Source organism: Patagioenas fasciata, chromosome 3 (genome assembly GCF_037038585.1).
Source record: "Patagioenas fasciata isolate bPatFas1 chromosome 3, bPatFas1.hap1, whole genome shotgun sequence".
Classification (NCBI taxonomy): Eukaryota; Metazoa; Chordata; class Aves; order Columbiformes; family Columbidae; genus Patagioenas; species Patagioenas fasciata.
In genome coordinates, this window is record NC_092522.1 from 64430562 (window position 1) to 64450770 (window position 20209).

Sequence of the window (20209 nt, forward strand, 5' to 3'; positions counted from 1 at the left end):
TATTCAATGGACTAATGATGCATGAGGAAGGGATAACATCCTCTTCCATCAGCAAGTTACAGTCCACTTCCACATGCAGGGAGCAAGAGGAAAGAGTAAGAAACACAAGAACAATGAGAACTGCTCAAGAATCCAGGGAGATGGAAGCCAACTAAATAAAGGTAGTGAAGGAGGTATAAGACTGTTTTCAGACCGGACGGGTCTTCAGTAATGTAAATTTTAGAGCTTCAAAACAAAGATACATATTAAGTGTGGTGATTAGAAACGACGTACACCGGGATGCAGACAGAGATGCACGCATAGACAGAGATCTTGTTCAGGAAGGAGTGCCAAGCAGAGCAGCGAGCTAAGCTAGGTTGAGCCCTTCTTTATTAGTCAGTGACAATTTATAGGATTTACAGATATGGACCTGGACTAAGATGTTACACAAGATGTTTTTCCAATAATTGTTATTAAAAACACACCACACTGATGTTATCTTTGTTTCAGTTACGTTCCCACTCATTCACAGACCAGAGCCAAGGACATTCACACATCATACATATAGGGGCAGTTTTCCGACCTGAGATATCATTCTCACTGGCCTGGGATATCACTTCTTACACTCATAAAAACCATACTTCTGTATAATCCGTCCAAGGCCCTTTAGCTGGAACTGCTGTTCCCACAATTGAGTGCCTACAAAGGTAACACACATAATTAAGAAAAAGTAATTTGAATATAACCTTATCATACTTCAAGGCAGTTATTATCAATACATAAATAACTTTATAAAGAATAATACGTATGTTAGTGCCAAAAAGTACAAAGAAAAGTTAAACTATCTTACTCCTCCTCACTCTACAAAATTATAGAGAATATATTTATAAAGGAGGATGTAGACACTGTCATAAATAATCTGTAAATAAATACAGCGGAAAGACCAGATGGCTTTATAGTTAAATGTTGAAAAGATCTAAAAGGAGTTTTAATTTCTATAAGAGACTTGATAGTACCATGCAAGCAGGGGACATCCTCTCCTTTTGGAAGGAACAAGGATAGTTTTAAGATCCAAAGAGAGGTGGGATTTGACCAGCTGCTTGGGCTTTTGAGGTCCTGAGGTAAATTTGAAAAGTCACTCTCCCTTCAGTTAATTCTGTAAAGGAATTCCTCCCTGGAACCTACCAAACATATACAGCTGTGCTGGGGTGAGGGTAGCTGTACCCCACTTTTTGAGATGCAGAAATGAAATTTCATTTAGCAATCTGCCAAAATCATAAAGGATTAAAGGTTTCTCATTTCCAGTATCTTCTGCTTCGATTTTTTTAATCAAAGAAGTTTTCCTTTAGAGGCTTTAATTTTACTGCTTACTCCTTTCAATCAATTGACATATTTGGATGAAAGAGAAAAGGGAGCAATTTTTTAAATATGTGCAACTTTTACAAGAATATATATATATATGAATTAAAAGCTTAAAGGAGACAGGGTGTAAAACAGAGCAGGCACAATGGTGAACGACATGGGAAAGGTACTATTCATTCTCCATTGAGGAAATTTACACAGATAAATATTATTAAATACTCCACAGGTAGCATATGTCTCCAGCCAGGATCCCATGCATATTTCCCTGGTGACACAACAAACCAGGAAGGCTGCTGAGAAAGAAGCTATTATTTCCCCTTACGGGACGTGCCTGCACAGAGGTACAGGAGGGACCAGAATGACCACATTGTGGTGAGTAACAACATTGCTTTAGATCCACCATTCGCTTGCTGAATGCTCCTTGCTTCTTTTACAGAAGGAGAAAAAACAATACCTCCCTTGTTGTTACTGTCTGCTGTGTAGCTCTGTGTGCAAAGGAGTTTTTCATCTACCATGGAAAATTTCATAGCCTTACACGTGGGATGCCCTTTTGATGGAGAAACAATCCCAGAGGGACTGGTAGAACAGAGAGTAGGTTCTTTGAAGCACAGATGCCATTTTGTAGAAGGTAAAATCCGCAGCAGGTGAAACCTGATCATATGACAAAACTGCAAGAATATAAACATCAAGGTTGGAAAGAGGTTGTAAACACAAAACATACATGTAAGTGTTAACACCATTCTCAAAATATTCTTCTGTCTGGGAATAAAGTACCTTACCGCCAAAGGTATCTTCTTTTTTGGAAAAGATCAAGCAGTAACAATAAACCAGCTCTGAAGTCTGAAACAGTAGGTTTTTTTAAACATCTCCCATTCATTTCTAGCCTTAATCTACTTGTCTTTCCACTAAAGAATCAGGATAGAACAAGTTCCCATAATTCCTGATGAGCTGCAAGCAAAGGAGTATATTGGCAGGCTTTGTAAAACCTGTTCCACAGCACTATCTATGTGGAAGAATTCAGAAAGGCAATGACAAATAACCTCAGGGCCATTTTTCTAAACTTGGGGGAACCAAGTGCAAGACAGAAAGTGGACTCAAACACATACTTTATGAGGCTGAATATTATTTGAAGGTGTTTTAATAAATAAAAACATGATCATATAACTTACTTTAATGCAAATAATGTCGTACATGAGACCCACTAACTGTAATAAGAACTCAAAGATTCAGAGGCCCAACAAAAGTAGGTAGACCCTAGACATGGCACTCTCACGACACTTGATGAAGACTAGACCCTGCATATGAGTTATATTTATTTTTAGAAAGTAGTCTCAGCATGTGTAACAACTAGTTTGAAGTTGCATGAAGTTGTAAAAGTATTCCTTTCCTAAAAAAAAAAAAATGTTTTATTGATGGATAATTTGGCTCTAAGAGTTGTTACGGGCAGCAAAATAACCTTGCACTTCCTTCCATCTGGGTCATTAGATTTGGCTTTCTTATGATGGTAATTTTCTCTGACTTTGATCTTTTAAAGGGATGACTGCTTTGGTATCAATATATGTAATCTAATAGCTGCTTCACAGGAAATAAAATACAGTAAAATTAGGTACCATGTGGAGAATGGCTTAACTCTTAGCTATTCAGAGCTGTGAATTCTAAGAAGATACATTAAGGAAAGAGATTAAAAGGTATGATACCTAAAAAGCCAAGAAAAGTTCCTCTTCTTGCTCTGTTTAAATCATAATTCAAGGCTGTTAAATCAGGCTTTACATGTACCAAAGGCTGAGTCTGCTATATCATAAATGTGTCACTAATTATACATTTTGGGGGGTATTTTGCCATAAACCTTATTCTTTGCATATCTACTATAAGCTCTGGGAAATGCTGGGATACAGATCTTTCCAAACAAACAAACAAAAACCACTCTAAAAATAGAAATATGGTTTCATTGTTTGGGTCAGTTGCACTTAAAATGCAAATACACAGAAGTCAATATACCTTACAAACATGCAGGAACACTGTTTTTCTCAGTTCACCCTGTAGCAAACAGCATATTCTCCAGACAAACAAAACAAATCCTCATAAAGAATCCACTGAAAATATTTTTTTTTAGTCTCAGTAGATGCTAGGTGTAGCTTGATGGGAATAGGTAATGTTCTGAGCAGCAGATCCCTCCTTGTCCTGGAGGTTTGCAAGGGGCTGATGGGGAGGAAGGGAGACCCCACAGCCAAACACAGAAACGTTGTACTGGGTCTCTCTGGGGCAAAGACAGTTTCCCCACATTTAAGTCTTGGAATTAGAAATTTATTTGCTACATGTCATGCCATTCTTATTCTTTCTGTTCAGTCTTTTAACTAGCACTAAGCTAGAAGGTAAGTTTATGGTACAAGAGTTGGAAATGAGACTCAACAAGCTGTTTTCCAAAATAGTGACCTGAACGGCTTCAGAGTGGTGCTACACACAGTGACAAGGCCGGCATATTTCCCCAAATCATTCAACTCTCCAGTAAGCACTGACGTGACATTTTCACATGACACATCATGGTTTTAGTGAAATAAACAGCTATTAAGCTTACTTCAGAATAGTTTGGCATCTGGACATGTGGTAATAGTCCATTCTACAGAACCTCCTCCCTGTATTGCTCTTTCTGTCTTGCACAAACTGTTGCAGCCAAGTGATCCCCATTAATGTTAAAAGAGTGCTCTGACTGCAAAAATGCAAAGAATAAAATAGCAGCTAAATTAAAATACTAAGAGGTTCGGATTACTTTCAGACATAAAACTAAATTATCTTGACAATAAAAGTATTTTGGGATCCTTACTCTAAGTTATGAAGAACTTTGTAGCTATGGATAGATATATACATTAATCTTTCAAACTCCAGTGCCCAAACTAGCATACAATCACTGAACGTGTAAGAAGCAAAGGCACTTGACCCCAATCATCTGCTAATAAGTGATTTTAAAACCTCTTCTACAAATAGCTCTGTATAATTAATAGAATTGCAGTATGCAATTTTGCTGTGGAGCAAAGGTTACATTAGTTTCACTTGCAGAGATGCTGATGTGACAATAGCTCCAATTAAGTGATCTATGATGCTAAGTTGGCTTTATCTAAGTCTACAATCATAACTAGATACAATATATATAAAAGTTAATTATTTCTTCAATATAGCCTAATTTGAGGAATTTTAACTAACTGAGAAATGTGATCAGTCTGTGTGATTTCATCATTGATATAATTTTGGTTGCAAAAGCTTGATAATGGTACATTTCTGGGAAGTTCCTTTTGTCTTTTAACTATAAGCTAACATATTAGTGGTTTTCAGGAACTTTAGTTAGCAGCAAAAGGATATACCGTTCCAAATGGCAAGAAAGATGAATCTCTGCTTTAAGTTCAGAATATAACTATCTTAAGAGGCAAAAAGGATGAGGTGCGTACAGGAAGTTGAGCAGTTGGCAACAGCAATCTGGAAAAACTGGAAGAGTTGTGAAGTGGGAAAAGGGAAGAAGGAAAAATTAGAAATGAGAGTATGAAGTACCGGGCTGCCACCTCAGCGGGACTTAAATCAGGTAGCAAAATGTGTCTAGCAGGAGAACATGGCATTCTGTATAGGCCCTTTATTCTGTCAAGGGCGTTAGGCTCCCTCCAGAAGCCAAAGTAGCTTGGAGAGAACTAACTTTCTTAGTGTACTGCAGCTCAAGAATAGACTGCTACAGGGAAACATGTAATCCAGGAAACACATCGAAGAGAGACTTGTGGAGCAAGAGCTCTGGCTGAAGAAATAAGTAAGCTCTTGCCTTTTCTTTCAAGACTGATGTACGGTGTTACTATTCAGGCCACTTCTGTTTCTGTGTTACGTGTTGCTGCTACATAACGTATGGACAGCGTGAAGACACAGCGTGCTGAGAAGGGCAGTTATTCACAGCAAGGCCCTCCTCCAGTCACCAGGAGTACCCGTGCCAACGCCGAGAGCCCCGGGCAGGCAGGCCCAGCAGCCGCTCAGCGCCGTCTGAGCGCCTCACGGGCCGGGCCGCGGCGCATCCCCGTGTCACCTACTGAGGCGCTCCCTGGGGGCCGGTGCAGCGGGGGCTGCGCGCAGTCACGGCCAAGCCAGAGAGCAGGACACCAGCAGCGCTGTCTCGAGGAAAACGTGGTTCCCCGCGGGCAGCCCGGCGCGGCAGGCCCGGCACCCCGCGGAGAGCTCAAGGGCTTCCCGAGGCGAGTGCTCAGTGCTGAGCCGCGGCCGCCACCCGGCCCGGCCCAGGCTGTCTCTTCACACCGCCACACCCATAGGGGGCGCTGCCGCTCACGGCCGCACCGCACATCCGGGTTCCAGGAAGGAGGAGGTGCACCCGAGCCGCTATCACAGCCCCTCCCTCGGGGGCGCTGCCGGTGGCGTCGGCACTGTGACGCGAGGAGGGGACGGGCCCGCAGGCGGCGGGCAACGCTGTTGGCCCTTTTCCCCGGTAACCCCGCCCCGCTTCGGCCTGGCGCTTCCGCCGCCGTTCGCGCAGAGGGGGCGGCTCCCCGCGGCGCTGGGCGCTCTCTCCCCCGCCTGCCTCTGCGGGGCGCGCGCTCGCCGCACGGTGGGCGCAGGCGCGGAGGCAGGCGCGCAGGCGCGCCGCCGTGTGGGCGGGAAGGCGGGGGCGGGTGGGCGGCTGGTGGGGGAAGGTGTGAGCAGGCGCTCGCGCGCGGCGTCTCCGTCCCGCCGCCACCCCCGGGACGGGCCGGACCCGGCGGCGCGAGGCAGCCCCACTCGCTCTCCGCCGCGCCCCCCGCCGGCCGGGCCGCCGCCGTTGGATGCGGGGCGGCAGCAGCAGCAGCGCCGCGCGGAGCCGGGGCGTAAGATGGAGGGCCTGACGCTGAGCGAGGCGGAGCAGCGCTACTACTGCGACCTCTTCTCGTACTGCGACACCGAGAGCACCAAGAAGGTGGCGTCCAACGGGCGGGTCCTGGAGCTCTTCCGCGCGGCACAGCTGCCCAACGACGTGGTCATGCAGGTAGCTGCTGCGGACCCCGGGGGGCGGCGGGCCAGGGCACCGCCCCGCCGTTAGTGCCCGCGGGGACACAGCCCCGACCCGTGCTGTCGCCCCTCCCCTCTGCCGCGCCTGACTCGGCCCTCGCCCCCTTGCCCGCCCGGCAGCTCCGTGGCGGGGTCCTCCAGTCGGCGGTGGCGGGCCCGGGCGGGGAGGCCGGAGCGGAACACGCCTGGAGGCTCGGGAGCTATTGTCCGAACCAGAGCCGGCCACCTGAGCCCCGGCAGGAGGGGGAGGCCGAGTCTCTCGGACGGGGGTGCTGCGCTGAGCATGCCTGTAAGCAGGCCCCTGCTTATGAACTTGTGGGGCCTCTGACTAGAAGACGAGAAAGGGGCTGTTGATCATGTCTGCTGGCGATGCCCAGCAACTGGTAAGAAAGTGTCTGGTTTGTTTCATGTCGGCAGAGGCCACCCAAAGGATGAGAACCCAAAGCGTTTTGGGGATGTGAGGGAGGTTGGTGATGAAGAGCAACACAGAAGGAGGTCTGGGTTTGTATTGTTGGACGCTACTGACACTAATCCACTTCACCGAAGCCATGCAGTCCTTTCTGGACATCAGTTCCTGGCAGGTATTAACTTACCTGTCTGTAGTCACCAAAACATTTCTGACAATGAAAAATACAGTATTAAGAATTACAGCGGCCCTTACCTGCAACATGTATGTGCAGAGTTTGAGCACCTACTTCCTTGTCTAGGTTACTTCTAAAAGGTGTAACAATATTGCGGAGTTACATATGCAGAAAAGGGAAAGTCTGCTCTGATTAGTCTGGTTCACTGGGAATACTTTCCACAAATAATTACACAATTCTTATGAAGAACTATTTGTAATAATTTGCTGCTTCTGCAGTTCCCTTTCTCATTGTTTAATGCATTAAAGTTTCTGTAGTGTTTTGAGCTGTTGTGGGCAAAACTAAAAAGCCATGCTGCCTTTTACGCAGTTTCATCCTCAGCCTAGTGAGATAAGGAGCCCTTTTAACGAAGCATTGAAGTTACTGTAGCTGGAAATACAGTATGTGAATTTCAGCATTCTGCAATTCAGTACCAGATTTCAGGAGAATACTTATGCTTAACTAGAGTTACTGTTGATGTGTTTCGGCTTGTAAGAGCAACCTGGTTAGTTAAAATGAGTTTAAGATGCAAAAGAAGTGGAATAGAGCTGAATAAGAAATGTTTCCTACTGGTAAAACTAGTAATCTCATATTTGATGACTTGCTAGACTGGAGTTAATGGTAAGAGAGTTTGCATGCTCAGTAATATGAGTAAGGTTTCTGAAGGGCCACCCACTGCTGCTTTTTTGTGTGTGGCCAGCTGATTTCAGAAAGATCATCCCAGGAAGGTCAGTGTTTACATGTGTGTTGCATTTAAAAATTTATTTGCCGTAAAACTTGTCTTGATCAAGTAGGCTAGTGCTAGAGGTTTTGTTTTATGCAGGGTTTTGGTGCAAGAACTTGAAAAGACATGAAAGTACTTGGAATTTTCAATACAATTGGCCATGGATTATATCCCTATCTGTTGCAGAGGAGGTCAGATATTTTCTTGCGAAGTAGATTGTATCTGAAGAAGAGAAGCTACTCAGGCATCATTCTGTGGGTTCTAAATAAATTGACTCAAGAAGCAGACCTGGCTTATCACTGTAGTGATCTCAAGGAAAACCTTGTGCTTAAAAGGGCAGATGAGATATTAGATTGCCTGAGGAATGAGACAGTAAATAGTACAAAGAAAGTAAAAATGTCCTTGGCAGTTTGACCCATTACATACCTCGTGCAATCCGTGTCTGTCACGTATGAAGTACCTTGTACTTGTGAAGGAGAGAATCTAGCTGTTTTCTTATTTTATGTTCTTCTTGAAGTATGGCTGTACCTCAGGTTAACACAGGCAGGAATACATTGGATGGAGGTTCTTCCAAGGGAAATTGCATTTAATGCTTCAGAAGCTGTGACTGTAACTAAAATGTCAAGATGATATAGCTTAAGAAATAAGGAAGCCCTGTGAAGGAGAGGGAATTTTCTTTTGAACATGTGGTGCTGTGTTCTTACCTGCTCATCTGAAGCACCTGGTGCTTGTTGGGAAAGGAATTTGATTTAGTTACCCCAATCTTGTATAATCCTGGAATGCAATTGGAGTGCTAATCACATGAATGCTAAGTACCTTCCTAGGTGTGCAAAACATAGTACAAAATAACTACTCTTCGAACTCATGTGGCCCAAGTAGTCCTGAGGAACTACCTCAGAGTTTTTCCTCTTTAGTAGTACAGATCTGTGGATACCTTTGAATAATTTGGAATTGGTTATGTTGGAAATGAAAATGTGTGACAGTCGCATTTTCAGACCCATAACTTGTCTTACTTGAAAATCTGTTGTTTAAAGGCTGGATATATATGCAGTCTTTCCTGCAAAGAGTTAGGTTTATGTGACATACATGTCTTGCAGCAGGAAGAGTTAATACATGTGGCTAATTGTTCCTAATAATTGTCATTTCTGCCTCTAAAGGACCCTGTCAACTGCCTATTAAATGTGAATAAAAAAGCAACAAAGCACTGAAAAAGCTCTGTGTCCACTTACTACACATCTACAGAAGGACAGCCTTATTAGCAGAACAAGAATACCACACCAAAGGTGTTAGAACTGTAACTGCACATATGAGAACACCAACCTTTATTATCCCATAGTTCTGCCTTTTTGTGCATGTCCTTGGCATTCACATTAAGGTAGAAGATTTGCATAAAACAATGAATAAAAGTGTGTTGGTGTAACAAGTCCAGCTACTTCACGACAGTTACCAGAGTCTTTACATTTTTCTCAGGGTGTGGTTTCACATTGCAGCCAAACCAATCTATTGGTGAGTTGCCACTGAAGAAGGTGGTTCAGTCATCCCCTTTCCCCTAACCATGTGCTTCTGCTGCTGCTTCTCCTTGCAAAGACACTAATGTCTGCCTGATGCTGTTGTATGCTGACATCGGAGGCTATGCAGACAGAAAAAATAATGATGTTGTTGTTGTTGATTTTAACTCTGTATCAGCTAACAGTGGGATTGAATGAATGTTGGTGCTGACACAAGGGAGGAGGTGGGAAAACCATTTGCCAATGGAGGGGAGGAGAACTTTACTCTTTCGAGAGCAATGAGGTATTTCAGGTGTGACCTAGTATGGGTTTCATGGTAACTTAAACCACTAGAAGCTGGAACTGCCTTAATGCTGATGCTGACATTCATTTGAACAGACACTGAGCAGGTTCAGGGAGCTTGTTCAGGCAAAAGTTGGGGCTTTTTGTCAAGTTATTTTTCCCTTGACTCAGCTGCCTGAGCTCACAGCTTAGTCTCGTGTGCATCAGTGTTTGTATTATCAAGTAGTATGATACAACACATGCTGAGGAACTGCCATCCACCATGTATATGTATTTCAGAAGTTTTGTATATTTATTTCAGAACTTTGATCAAGTTCTGGCCTGATCCCGTAGACCAAATGTTGCCTGGGATTCATTAGGTGTGCTCCTAGGGTGTATCTTCTAGGTTAGCTTTGGACAAAAGAAATCTAGTTGCCTGTTGTGGAATGGTTGCACAGTATGAACTGGAGCAGTGAGGGTGATCAGGATTGGACTTCAAAAGCACATTTCACATCTGACCTAAAATGCTAATGGAGATGTGCTGTTTAAATCAGTTCTTGATGCCTCTCTGCTGGTGGTGAAGTTGCTTGCAAAAGCTACAGTCAGCCAAAAAATGTGTTGTGAAGTTCATTACTTGTGCATGCGATTAATATAATAGCCGTCTCATTTGCTCAATTTACAGAATTCTTATTTATATGATTTAATCACAAAAAGTTTATGAACTTGCACTTTTTTCTTTCAGTATGAATCATAGAAACATCACAAGACAAGAAGCAAAATTGGTTGTGTGTATGATACCCATCTGAAATTAATGAGTCAAGGCATCTTGCTTTAAAGTGCAACATTACTATAAAACAACAAATATAGGAGTATTTGTATGTACTTTTTCTAAAATGAATAAATTGTCATCTTCAGTGTTGGCGATGTCCAGCAATGTTACATGTCTTCTAATTTAGTGTTAGAAAGTATTTGAAATGATTGATGCAATTATTCCCAGTTTCCTCAATTACAATATGCTTGTATTAGCCCATTGAAAACCCAATGTAAAGCCTATTTTTGTTATTGTTAGCCAACTTCAAGCTTGCTTCTTTTTTTTTTTCCTTCTCAATTCTAAGGAGTCTTTACAGATAGGTTAGTTTTCATTGTTCTTGTGTTGCTGATGGAAAAAAATACTGGCTCTGTTGTTTACATGAGCTCTCTGTCAGAGTTTGCTGCCTTTGCATCAAAAGTTGTAAGAAAGTGCAGACCTATGATGCAGCTGCTTCGTTGTGAAGTCCAGACTTATTGTAAAGCCTCATTCATCAGCTACAGTTTCTGTGGTGTGCAGAAAACAGCAAGGTGCAGGCATGTGCTGTCTTCTCTTGTTCTTGGGGTGATAGCTTTTGGCAGACATAGGGAAAACATGGAATGGTGCTTTCACAGAACCACAGGATGGTTGGGGTTGAAAGGGCCCTCTGGAGGCCATCTAGTCCAACCCACCTGCTAAAGCAGGTTCACCAGAGCAGATCACGCAGAAATGTGTCCAGGTGGGTTTTGAATGTCTTCAGAGAAGGAGACTCCACAGCCTCTCTGGGCAGCCTGTTCCAGTGCTCTGGCAGCCTGAAAGTAAAGAAATTTTTCCTCATATTCAGGTGAAGCCTCCTGTGCTTCATTCTGTGCCCATTGCCCCTCATCCTGTCGTTGAGCACCACTGAAAGGAGTCTGGTCTCATCCTCTTGACACCCACCCTAGAGATATTTATAAACATTGATGAGATCCCCTCTCAGCCTTCTCTTCTCCAGGCTGAACAGACCCAGCTCTCTCAGTCTCTCCTCATAAGAAAGGTGCTCTAGGCCCCTTATCATCTTTGTGCCCTCTGCTGGACTCCTTCCAGTAATTCCTTGTCCTTCTTAAACTGGCGAGCCCAGAACTGGATGCGGTACTCCAGATGCAGCCTCACCCTCAGATGCCAGATGTGGCATGTGATGCAATTATAATTGGAATTATAAGACATAGGCAAAAAGTGTCAAAATAAAATTGCAGGTTCTTGATTTAAAATATTGGCGTCTTTGTTGGAGAACAGATACAGAGAGAAAGGGATCTAAGAAAATAAAAAATTATTCACAGTGATTTTATTGTTGCAGTTAGTATTTTGGTTTCCTTTGCAAAAACTGCCTGTTTATCATATCAGTGAAATTTACTAAATACCAACTGCAAATGGAAGCTGAGCCAGTGCATGCTTGGGATTATCTGTGTGGTAGAGACATGCAGAAGACTCAACCATGTTCTTGTTAATTTGCTGAATTTATTATTAATATCTTTTCAGAACTGGTGGGGTAAGAAGTTAGAATTCCTTATGCAATGCAAATGTCATGCCTTCTTTCAGTGATTTGGAATAAATTTAAAAATATATAACATCTTCAGATCATTTAAAAAAAATGTAGGCTGTGTAAAAAGATTTCTTCGAACACTTACTTTTACCTAATCTGCAAACAAGCCCAAATTTTAAAAAGAAATCACTTAATTGAGTCCAGACCATACATTTTGGGTTTATATTTTTAGTTTTAAAGCTTTCAGCTTTTCTACGTGACATTTTAAAATAAAGCTAGTTTTGATGTCTTCTAAGGCAACATTCACAACATGTCCTTATTAAGGCATTCTTTGAGTGTAGAAATGTATAACTATGACATTTTTCGTACTCATTCTTAATGTTTTGTTAACCTGAGCACCATAAAGTTAATGAGTCTGTAGCCTTTTAGGATTATAATTGTATATAATTTGTGTATAACAATTATACAAAATTTTTTTATATTTAAGGAATGTTTGTACATACACTATATATCTTAGTTCTTTTTTGGGAAATAAGACTTGTTAGAAATCTGTTGTAAATACAGACATTGCCTGGATCCATGGTTAAGAATATCCAATTTGTGAATTACGTATTTTTTTCCCCTCAATTGTTATTGTAACAGAGTATTTTTCTTTCCTCTCAGCTGAGCAGTAGTTTAGTTCTGTTTCTCTGTAATGATGAGATGTATAAGCAGTCTACTCGCTGTTAGTGCCAGAAGTGGCTCTTAGTCTGCTTTGTATCCTTTAAATTGTGCTTTGAGTTTTCTGCAGTATTCTGGTAAAAATGTTTACTATAATGATGTTACTTTCACAGAGACTACAATGGGCTGCAGATTGTTTTCTCTTTGCAGTTAATTAGTTTGAGTGGTCTCATATCTCAGTAGCCTTTAGTCAGAGAATAATCATCGTTTTTGAAACCAAAGGCAGGCAGTTAATGGCAAAACTTTGGGAGTGTAGATTAGGTCTATTAGACTTACATTTGTTTTCCACTGATTTCTCAGTGTAATTGACTGACATTCATACTTAAACATTAAATAATTCCTTCATAATTCTGTATGCCAGCACAGTGCTCAGGTGATTTCAAGTATTACAGCTCAGCTTTGAAAACAGTTTTTTTTCTTTTTAAATGTGCCATCAGTTGACAGCAGGTATGGTTAATATCCATTCTGACATGACTGGATGGAATTCCAAACATCTTCAGAAATATCACGGCCTTTGGCAAATGCAGCTGTCTTAGAGTCAAGTCAAGTGTACGAAATTATGTGTTGTAAACTTGATCTTTTTCATGTAAATATCATTCTTTTGTATGAGAAGTTGTGAGCACTTCATCTGCTGTCTGTGAAAAATTGCAAACATTGTCCTTATCTTAGTCTCATCTTCAATAAATATTACTGCAGAAGTTGTGAAATTATAGGACTTAACTGGTACTCTCTGTGACTTCTCAATTATATTTGCTAACTTTCAAAATATTAGTCCTTATGGACAAGTTTCACACCGATTAGGTCATAAGAATTTGCTGTTTAGATGAGGGTTTTTTATAGAATTTATAGACTTCAAATTGAAGTTCTGCTCTTTGCTTAAATGGGTTTGAAGTCAGAAGTTAGTGTGGGAGCAATATCTTGACTATCAGACTTTTTCACTGGAGTTCCAGTAATGATTAGTGTAAGAATGTATTTCCCACTTGTTATTTTTCCTTTACCATTTCTTTAGACCATAGGGATATTATTCAGTCAGTGTCATTCTTTTGAAACAGAGTTGGCTGATCATGTTTGACTTGATTATTTTTCCAACTGAGGTTGGTGTCTAAAGAGTTACATTATCCCCTGCATTTCTTATACAAGAAAGGCATTTATAACTTAGGCATGCCTGTCTGTGTGTAGTGATATGTTAAAGGACTTGGAAAAGATGACAATCTGACCTGAATTTCTGGAATGATTGACTTCTGACATCTAAAATACTCCTGAAGTACGGTGACAGACCTAATTAGTAGACTCAGTTCCAAATATGTCTTTCAGCTTTAGTAATCCCAGAATAAGGTGATCAGGACTGAGCTAGAAGTCTGTTCTTACTACAGTTGTGTGTATGACTTATTTTTTTCTAAATTAAAATTTCTTAACTCATTTAAAACCTAATGTTAGCAAGCTATGTTCTGAGTCTCAAATGTAGCTCCATAAGCATGCAGTGTTTAGAATTTTAACTGAGGTTTGTTTAAATTTTGATAGACACATTGTTAAGACTTGTAAAGGCCGTATTGAGCAAAGGAGAGCAGTGCAAAGTAACTAATTAACACTGCTCACATTGCTGAGAGGAAAACATTGAGATGGGAAAGCAGTGTAAAGTAATGGGCACAGTGTCTTCAGGTAGACTTGTGTAGGAGTGCTCAGGAATAGCAACACCAGATCTGAGCGGTCTTATTTGGCCAGGCCACAGCATGACCACTAATGCTGGGATCAGAGAATGCCTTAATCTTCATTTTACATTAGCAAAAAGCCAGAAGCTTGTCTTCGTTCTTTGAGGCTTTTCTGTCTTTCTTTTGTTCTGGTATATTGATAAAAGGTGATGTGAAGAGAAAATATTAAAATCAAAAAAGAAAATAAGTATTACCGAGGAATATCAATCACTCGAACGCTTCCATTATAAAGGAGGTCTGAAAGGTATCAAAATGTCGATATAAATGCTGCCCTTTTCAACATTTAGCACTTAAGTAGAAGTTTTGCAGGAAGAACATTCAACTTAATGCTGCATGGCAGAAACATCCACAATTAGAACATCCATGTGACTTCCCTTGCACTATTTATTACTGGAGTAATATTTTGAAATCGTAAATAAATTATTGCAATAAATATCTCTACCTCCTGAAGCTAGATGCTTTCTTGGTGCTTGTACAGATACTTTGGCTGCTACCATTTGTTCCAGAACATACAATCACTTGAGTGTTATAGAATCATCCTGGAGTCTCAAATTGTCACAGACTGGCGCAGGCATTGCACATTCTTGTTTCTTTGTCTCCTATTGCTTGAACTCTTCACAGCACCACCAGGAGAAAGGAGACACTCTTGTTCTGAGAGCAGTTCTTAGCAGCCCGATATGTGAACATATCTTTCCCTTCTAAGGAGGGTTTCTTTGAGTAAGTCAAAGAAGTTGGAGTTGCAAGTGCTCTTGATGTGACATTCTGTTCAGTTGCATCATTTCAACCTTTTCTGCTCCTCTTAAATGCAAAGCACACTACTTTCTTTAGGCTGCAGCCTTAGGAGAAATTTAGAGTAAAATAAACAAACTATTGCTACCAACCACTTGTTCCTGTGTGTATTGTAGCTGCTGAGGTGTTCCTGGATTGTACGGTAGACAGACTCAGTTTCATGAAAGACCGGAGAACTTAATGCAGCAACTTATTGCTGGCTTATTGAGTGGAGTAATTACACCGTGTGATCAGATAGATGAGCAGCAGTTAGTGCTCAGGAATGGGGAACTGTGTAGCTGAGAGCAAAGGAAGGAAGAGCTATTTAGGTTAAGCAGTAATGTAAAGCTGCATAGGAAGAGGAGACAGGTATGTGAAATATCTCCTTTTAAAAGAACCTCTTTTTATGCATCAAGAATTAAAAATGGTTCTTGTAGCTCCCCAGGCTGTTTTTTGTTGCTTCACATTTTTTTAATTTCCAATTCTTCTTGCTGCTTCGTTACCATTACTGCTCCTAAGATACCTTTGTCATGAGCACCTACTCTGCCAGAAGAGCAGCGGTAGAGAGAACCTTAATGCAAGCAAAGAGCAACTCTGCCTTGAGGTCTTCCAGCTGTGACTTTTTACTTGGGAGGACAGTAGTTGCTGTCTAAGTAAGTGTTCATCTGTCTGTCTGGATTTTCCTTTGTTGGGGCTATTGACCGTGTCATAAAGGAATATGGTTATTTATTCTGTCCTCTTTTTGAGGGTATTTGGCAATAATTTGTTGATGATTTATAGTCAAGTAGGGCAGGCTGTGGCTCTAGATGTTTGGAGAAATGGTCCCTCTAGAATCAGTATCTTGAACATTTTTGTATTAGGTTGTTGCAAAAGTAATTGCAGTTTTGGACTGTAAATTTTAAATCCTTATAACTAGGCTCAGACACATCTTTATTAATCAAAATAGGAAACATGACAATCTGCACATTTTTGCCAATGAGAGATAAGTTTGTATATTCTTGTAGTGTAAAAATCCCTGCTTTAGGATTCGGTGAACTCTTGGAAAGCATTTTCTGCATCCAGCTGGTTGTGGAAGCATTTTCCCTGCAAAAAGTTGTCAAGAGGCTTGAAGAAGTGGCAGTTGGTTGGTGAGAGGTCTGGTCAGCAAAACTTTGTAGCTCAATTGCCTCACCTTTTGAAGCACTGGTTGTGTGATGTGCAGTCAGGCATTGTTGTGGAGAAGACTTGGGCCCTTTCCGTTGATAGATGCTGGCTGCAGGCGTTGCAGGTTTTGGTGCATCTCATTGATTTGCTGAGCATACTTCTCAGGTGTCATGATCTCACTGGGATGAGCAGGGGGAGTGGATCATCTCCAGAGAACCTTTCCAAGCTCAACTATTCTGTGGTTCTACATAGGATTTCTTTGTGTTTTTAATGTTTTTAAAAGTCTTACACCAACAATATCAACATGAAAATTCCTGCCAAGTCACAGTAGGACTGCTAGAATACCTCAAATTAATAATGCATTAATAAAATCAGGGCCAAAATGTATATTCTGAATCACAGTTCTTTTTTCTTTGTATCAGTATGGGATTTTTTTTTTAAGTGGATAAACTTGTATTAATGTCCTAGTTCAAATGAGGTGATATGAAAGGTGGTCTTCTGAATTTGTTCACTCACCCCTGCCTGTCAGCATACCCAGTGTGTGTTATAATTTCAGCCTTCAAAAGCTGCCTTGAAGTCTTGCCTCTTACCACTCTCTGGTATGGAACAGTAGGTACTTTAGTAACTCTCCAAGCAGATGAAATATTTTTATCTTTACTAGGTAGGTGGCATGCATGTTACTTCATTGACTGTTTTACCATTGAGGTCATCCCTGCTTAAATGCTGTTGTACTTTTGCATTAATAATGTTTAGAGATAATGGGTTTGATTTGCCTTGTAGAAGAACCTGGGGGCAGGGGGACTGGGATATTCTTGAAGACTCTCTCAGAGAGGTTTTCTGAATTCAGCAATGTGCGTTTCACCTCATTTGACAGAGATATGATTTGTTTCAACTCATCTGGAATTTTTAAAGGTTCTCACGTCTTAGGTTTTCTTGGTTCGTAAACCTTTCCAAGTTCAAGGACCTCTTATTTGTAACCTGCAAGAGTTCTAGAAGATGTTAGAAATGGTGCCCTTTGTCAACATATTGCTTCCCATGTATGTCTCATCTCTGCCAGCTCCTGATATTGTTGATGCTGCTGTTACTACTTTGCAGTGTGATGACTAAGCATGCAATTTCATCATTTACAGCTACTGCACTGAGTTTTGTGGTTCTGTTTTGGTTGGGTGTGGGGGAGAGTTGTTTTTTGTTTTGTTTTTTTGTTTTTGTTTGTCCGTGTTGTGTTTTGTTTTGTTTTGGGAGTTTTTTTGTATCAACAGCTTCCAGCAATTCTGGAGTTTCACAGAATTGTTGGCCTTAATCTGGTTAATTGCGGTAGTGTGACCTCAGTGTCTTCATATCTAAGGAGATTAAAACAATCATGGAGCATTTAGTGTTGAAGATGGCTCTGCATTCCTTGACAAATTTAAGGAAATTCCTTGTTCTCTCTCTTCCTAAGAAGATGAAATCTCTAAACATAAATCTCAGAGGACCAATCCCTTGATGATTTTTTTAAAATTATTATTCTGCCCCCTTCGTTATTATAGCTTATTACCTGTTGAATGTGTAAATCCTTATTCAAGGAGATTATAGGAGGCTGTTTTGATTATGTTCAAGAGTGCTGCCAGTCAGCAGAGCAGTCTCCACTAAATGGTTGCATTTAATGATTTTACTCAACCTTCAGTCATATTTCTGTTTGTGTTATATTCAGCCTTTGAAATAAAGGACTCCTTTAATTATCTGTGGGTGGATTCGACAGAAACTTTTTCAGCAGCATACGGGCATTCTTTTTTTTTTTTTTTTTTTTTAAATCCTTAACATTTTCCTTTTCTTATATGTCTGGTGTATTTTCTACATTTATATCTATTCACTTTGAATTCATACTTGTATTTCCTTTCTAATACTTATCTGCCATGGTAGCTTAATTATTAATGCAGTTTTTAACTGAAAGTTTTTTCAACCTGGGAGTACCGACTAGCTCCAAACAAGATAATCTCTAGTCCAGGACTGGTTTTGAGATTGCCTAAGGCCATTGCTGCTTAATGGTTCCATAGGCTCCAAATGTCTATGTCAGTTACTTCTCTAAGAAGCTTTTCCAGAGTCTGCTCAGTTATTCGTCTGTCAGTGCTAGGCTACTGGATCCACAGGCTTTTTCTGTGTTAGGTGTAGTCAAGTACATGGATGTTCATCATTCTTCCAGAATGCAATGCTTTAAAAAAAGGAATTACTCTTGCTGTTGCCCTGGTTTGAGTTGCTAGCTGTCTCTTGAATCTCCACTGCTTTAGTTCTGCTAGTTATTTAAACATAGCATAATTATTTTTGGCATTAGCTTGGGTATAGGCAATTTGGTTTAGACGTTGATGCCTCAAAGTTTTTCTTGTTTGAATTATCACCTGTCGATTTAGACTCATTTCTTTCCTTGTAGCACTTTCTGTAGTCCAACCAACTTATTGAAACTAATGTATTGTATTCAACTGTATTGAATTATTTTATCTTAGTTAATGAACTTCAGAATGTACCCTGACTTCTGTCCAGACATGATGCTGCAGGAATATTATAATTGGAAAATGCAAATAACACAGGTGCTGTAGGACAATGTGGGAAGTGTATTGAAGACATAGCCAAGTGATTTAATGCAACTAGCTTCTCTCTAGCAGGATTTGAGCTGCATGCACAGCCCTAGATCTGCTGGTCCTCTTAGGACTTCTTTGAGACAAAGTGTTTTTCAACTTCTCACACCTTCATGTGACAGGTTTTACAACAGCTTATTTTCAGGAGGTCCTAGGATCCTGGTGCAGCTTTTTGTAAGCAATATCTAGCTTAGCTATAGGTAATAAGCCCATCCATTTGCCTGATTGTATGGAGTTACCAAAGGCTGTTTCCTGTTTCAGCAGTGTTGAAGCATACAGACTAATTCCTTGTGAGTCATGTGGTTCAGTTGCTGATATGTGAAAATGTAGTTGACTTTTTCAGTTGGAGCTTGCCTAAAAGTGGGGCTCTTCCGCCTTCCAGAACTGTGATCTCTGAAAACTGGGAAGTCTTTTAGGACAGCTTTCTCTAAGCCCAGTAATGGTCCATCCCACTAGTTAGGAAAATTAGCAAATGTGTTAGGAGACCAGATTTGCCAAACAGGGACCTTATGGCTGAGCTGTGAGGAGAGAAATTGGCAGCCATGGATGTAGATGAGGCTAAGATTCTCAGTGCCTTCACTGCATTGATCTTCAAAGATAAGGTCTCATGGGCTTTTGTAGCTGGACATGGGATTGAAGGAGGAGAGAAACTAGTAGTACCACAAGAAGATTGATGGATCTTTTGAGAAATATCAAGTTCATGGGATTAGATGAGATACTTCTGAGGGTGCTGAGAGAGCTAACTCGTATCATTGCAAGCCACCCTTCTCATTGAATAGTTGTGGGGATCAGGGCTGGGCCTCTGACTAAAGACAAATGTTGCAGCCATCTTCAGGAAGGGTGCGAAGGTTGATTTGAGGAACTGCAAACTGATCAGCTGCAACTTGGTCTCTGAGAAATTGTGAAGCAAATCTGCTTGGAAGCCATTTCTAGGCATATGAAGGTGAAAATAGTAATTAGAAGCATGGAATTACCAAGGGTACTTGTCAACCAGATTGTCTGCTGTGATGTGCAAGACTAGAACTGTGGTTGAAGAATGAAAAGTAGTGATGTAATCTACCTTGACTTCAGTAAAGCTTTCACCATGGTGTCCAAGTGTATCCTTGTGTCTCATTAGGAACGTTACAGTCTGGATGAGACTGCTAGGTACATGAAAAGACAATCTGGATCATTGAACTTGGAGAGTCTGATTTGTGTTGTGTTGTGCTTAGTATCTTATTAGTGACCTGGCACAAGCAGGAATGCACCCTCAGCAAGATTGCAGGCTTTCAGTGTGGAGGAGTGTACAGTCAGTATGTTTGAATACTGCTGTCTGGAGGGGCCAGAATTTCTCAAAATTCATAACAAAGGGCAAAAGCACCTTTCCGTTTTATAGAACACCAGGGGAAGAAAGGGAATAAGATAACACGACTTTGTTGTACTTCTTAAACTAAATAGCATCTGTGGTGGTGTTTGGAGAACCTGAAGTTCTG

The 20209-nt window shown here is 41.1% G+C and overlaps 1 protein-coding gene across 8 annotated transcripts in view; it reads left to right on the forward strand.

Annotated features, from left to right (window-relative positions):
- The first annotated feature begins 5993 nt into the window (after positions 1–5993).
- Positions 5994–20209, forward strand: part of REPS1 (RALBP1 associated Eps domain containing 1) — a 66436-nt gene continuing 52220 nt past the window's right edge. For 6 of the 8 annotated variants that reach the window (XM_065834293.2, XM_071806482.1, XM_065834294.2 and 3 more), the window contains exon 1: positions 5994–6343. In XM_065834293.2, the coding sequence (XP_065690365.1) occupies positions 6191–6343 (153 nt within the window). In that variant the 5' untranslated portion in view covers positions 5994–6190. Of the gene's footprint in view, positions 6344–6520; positions 6750–20209 lie in introns of those variants that run through there. The other 2 variants (XM_065834296.2, XM_071806483.1) reach the window with 2 other exon arrangements.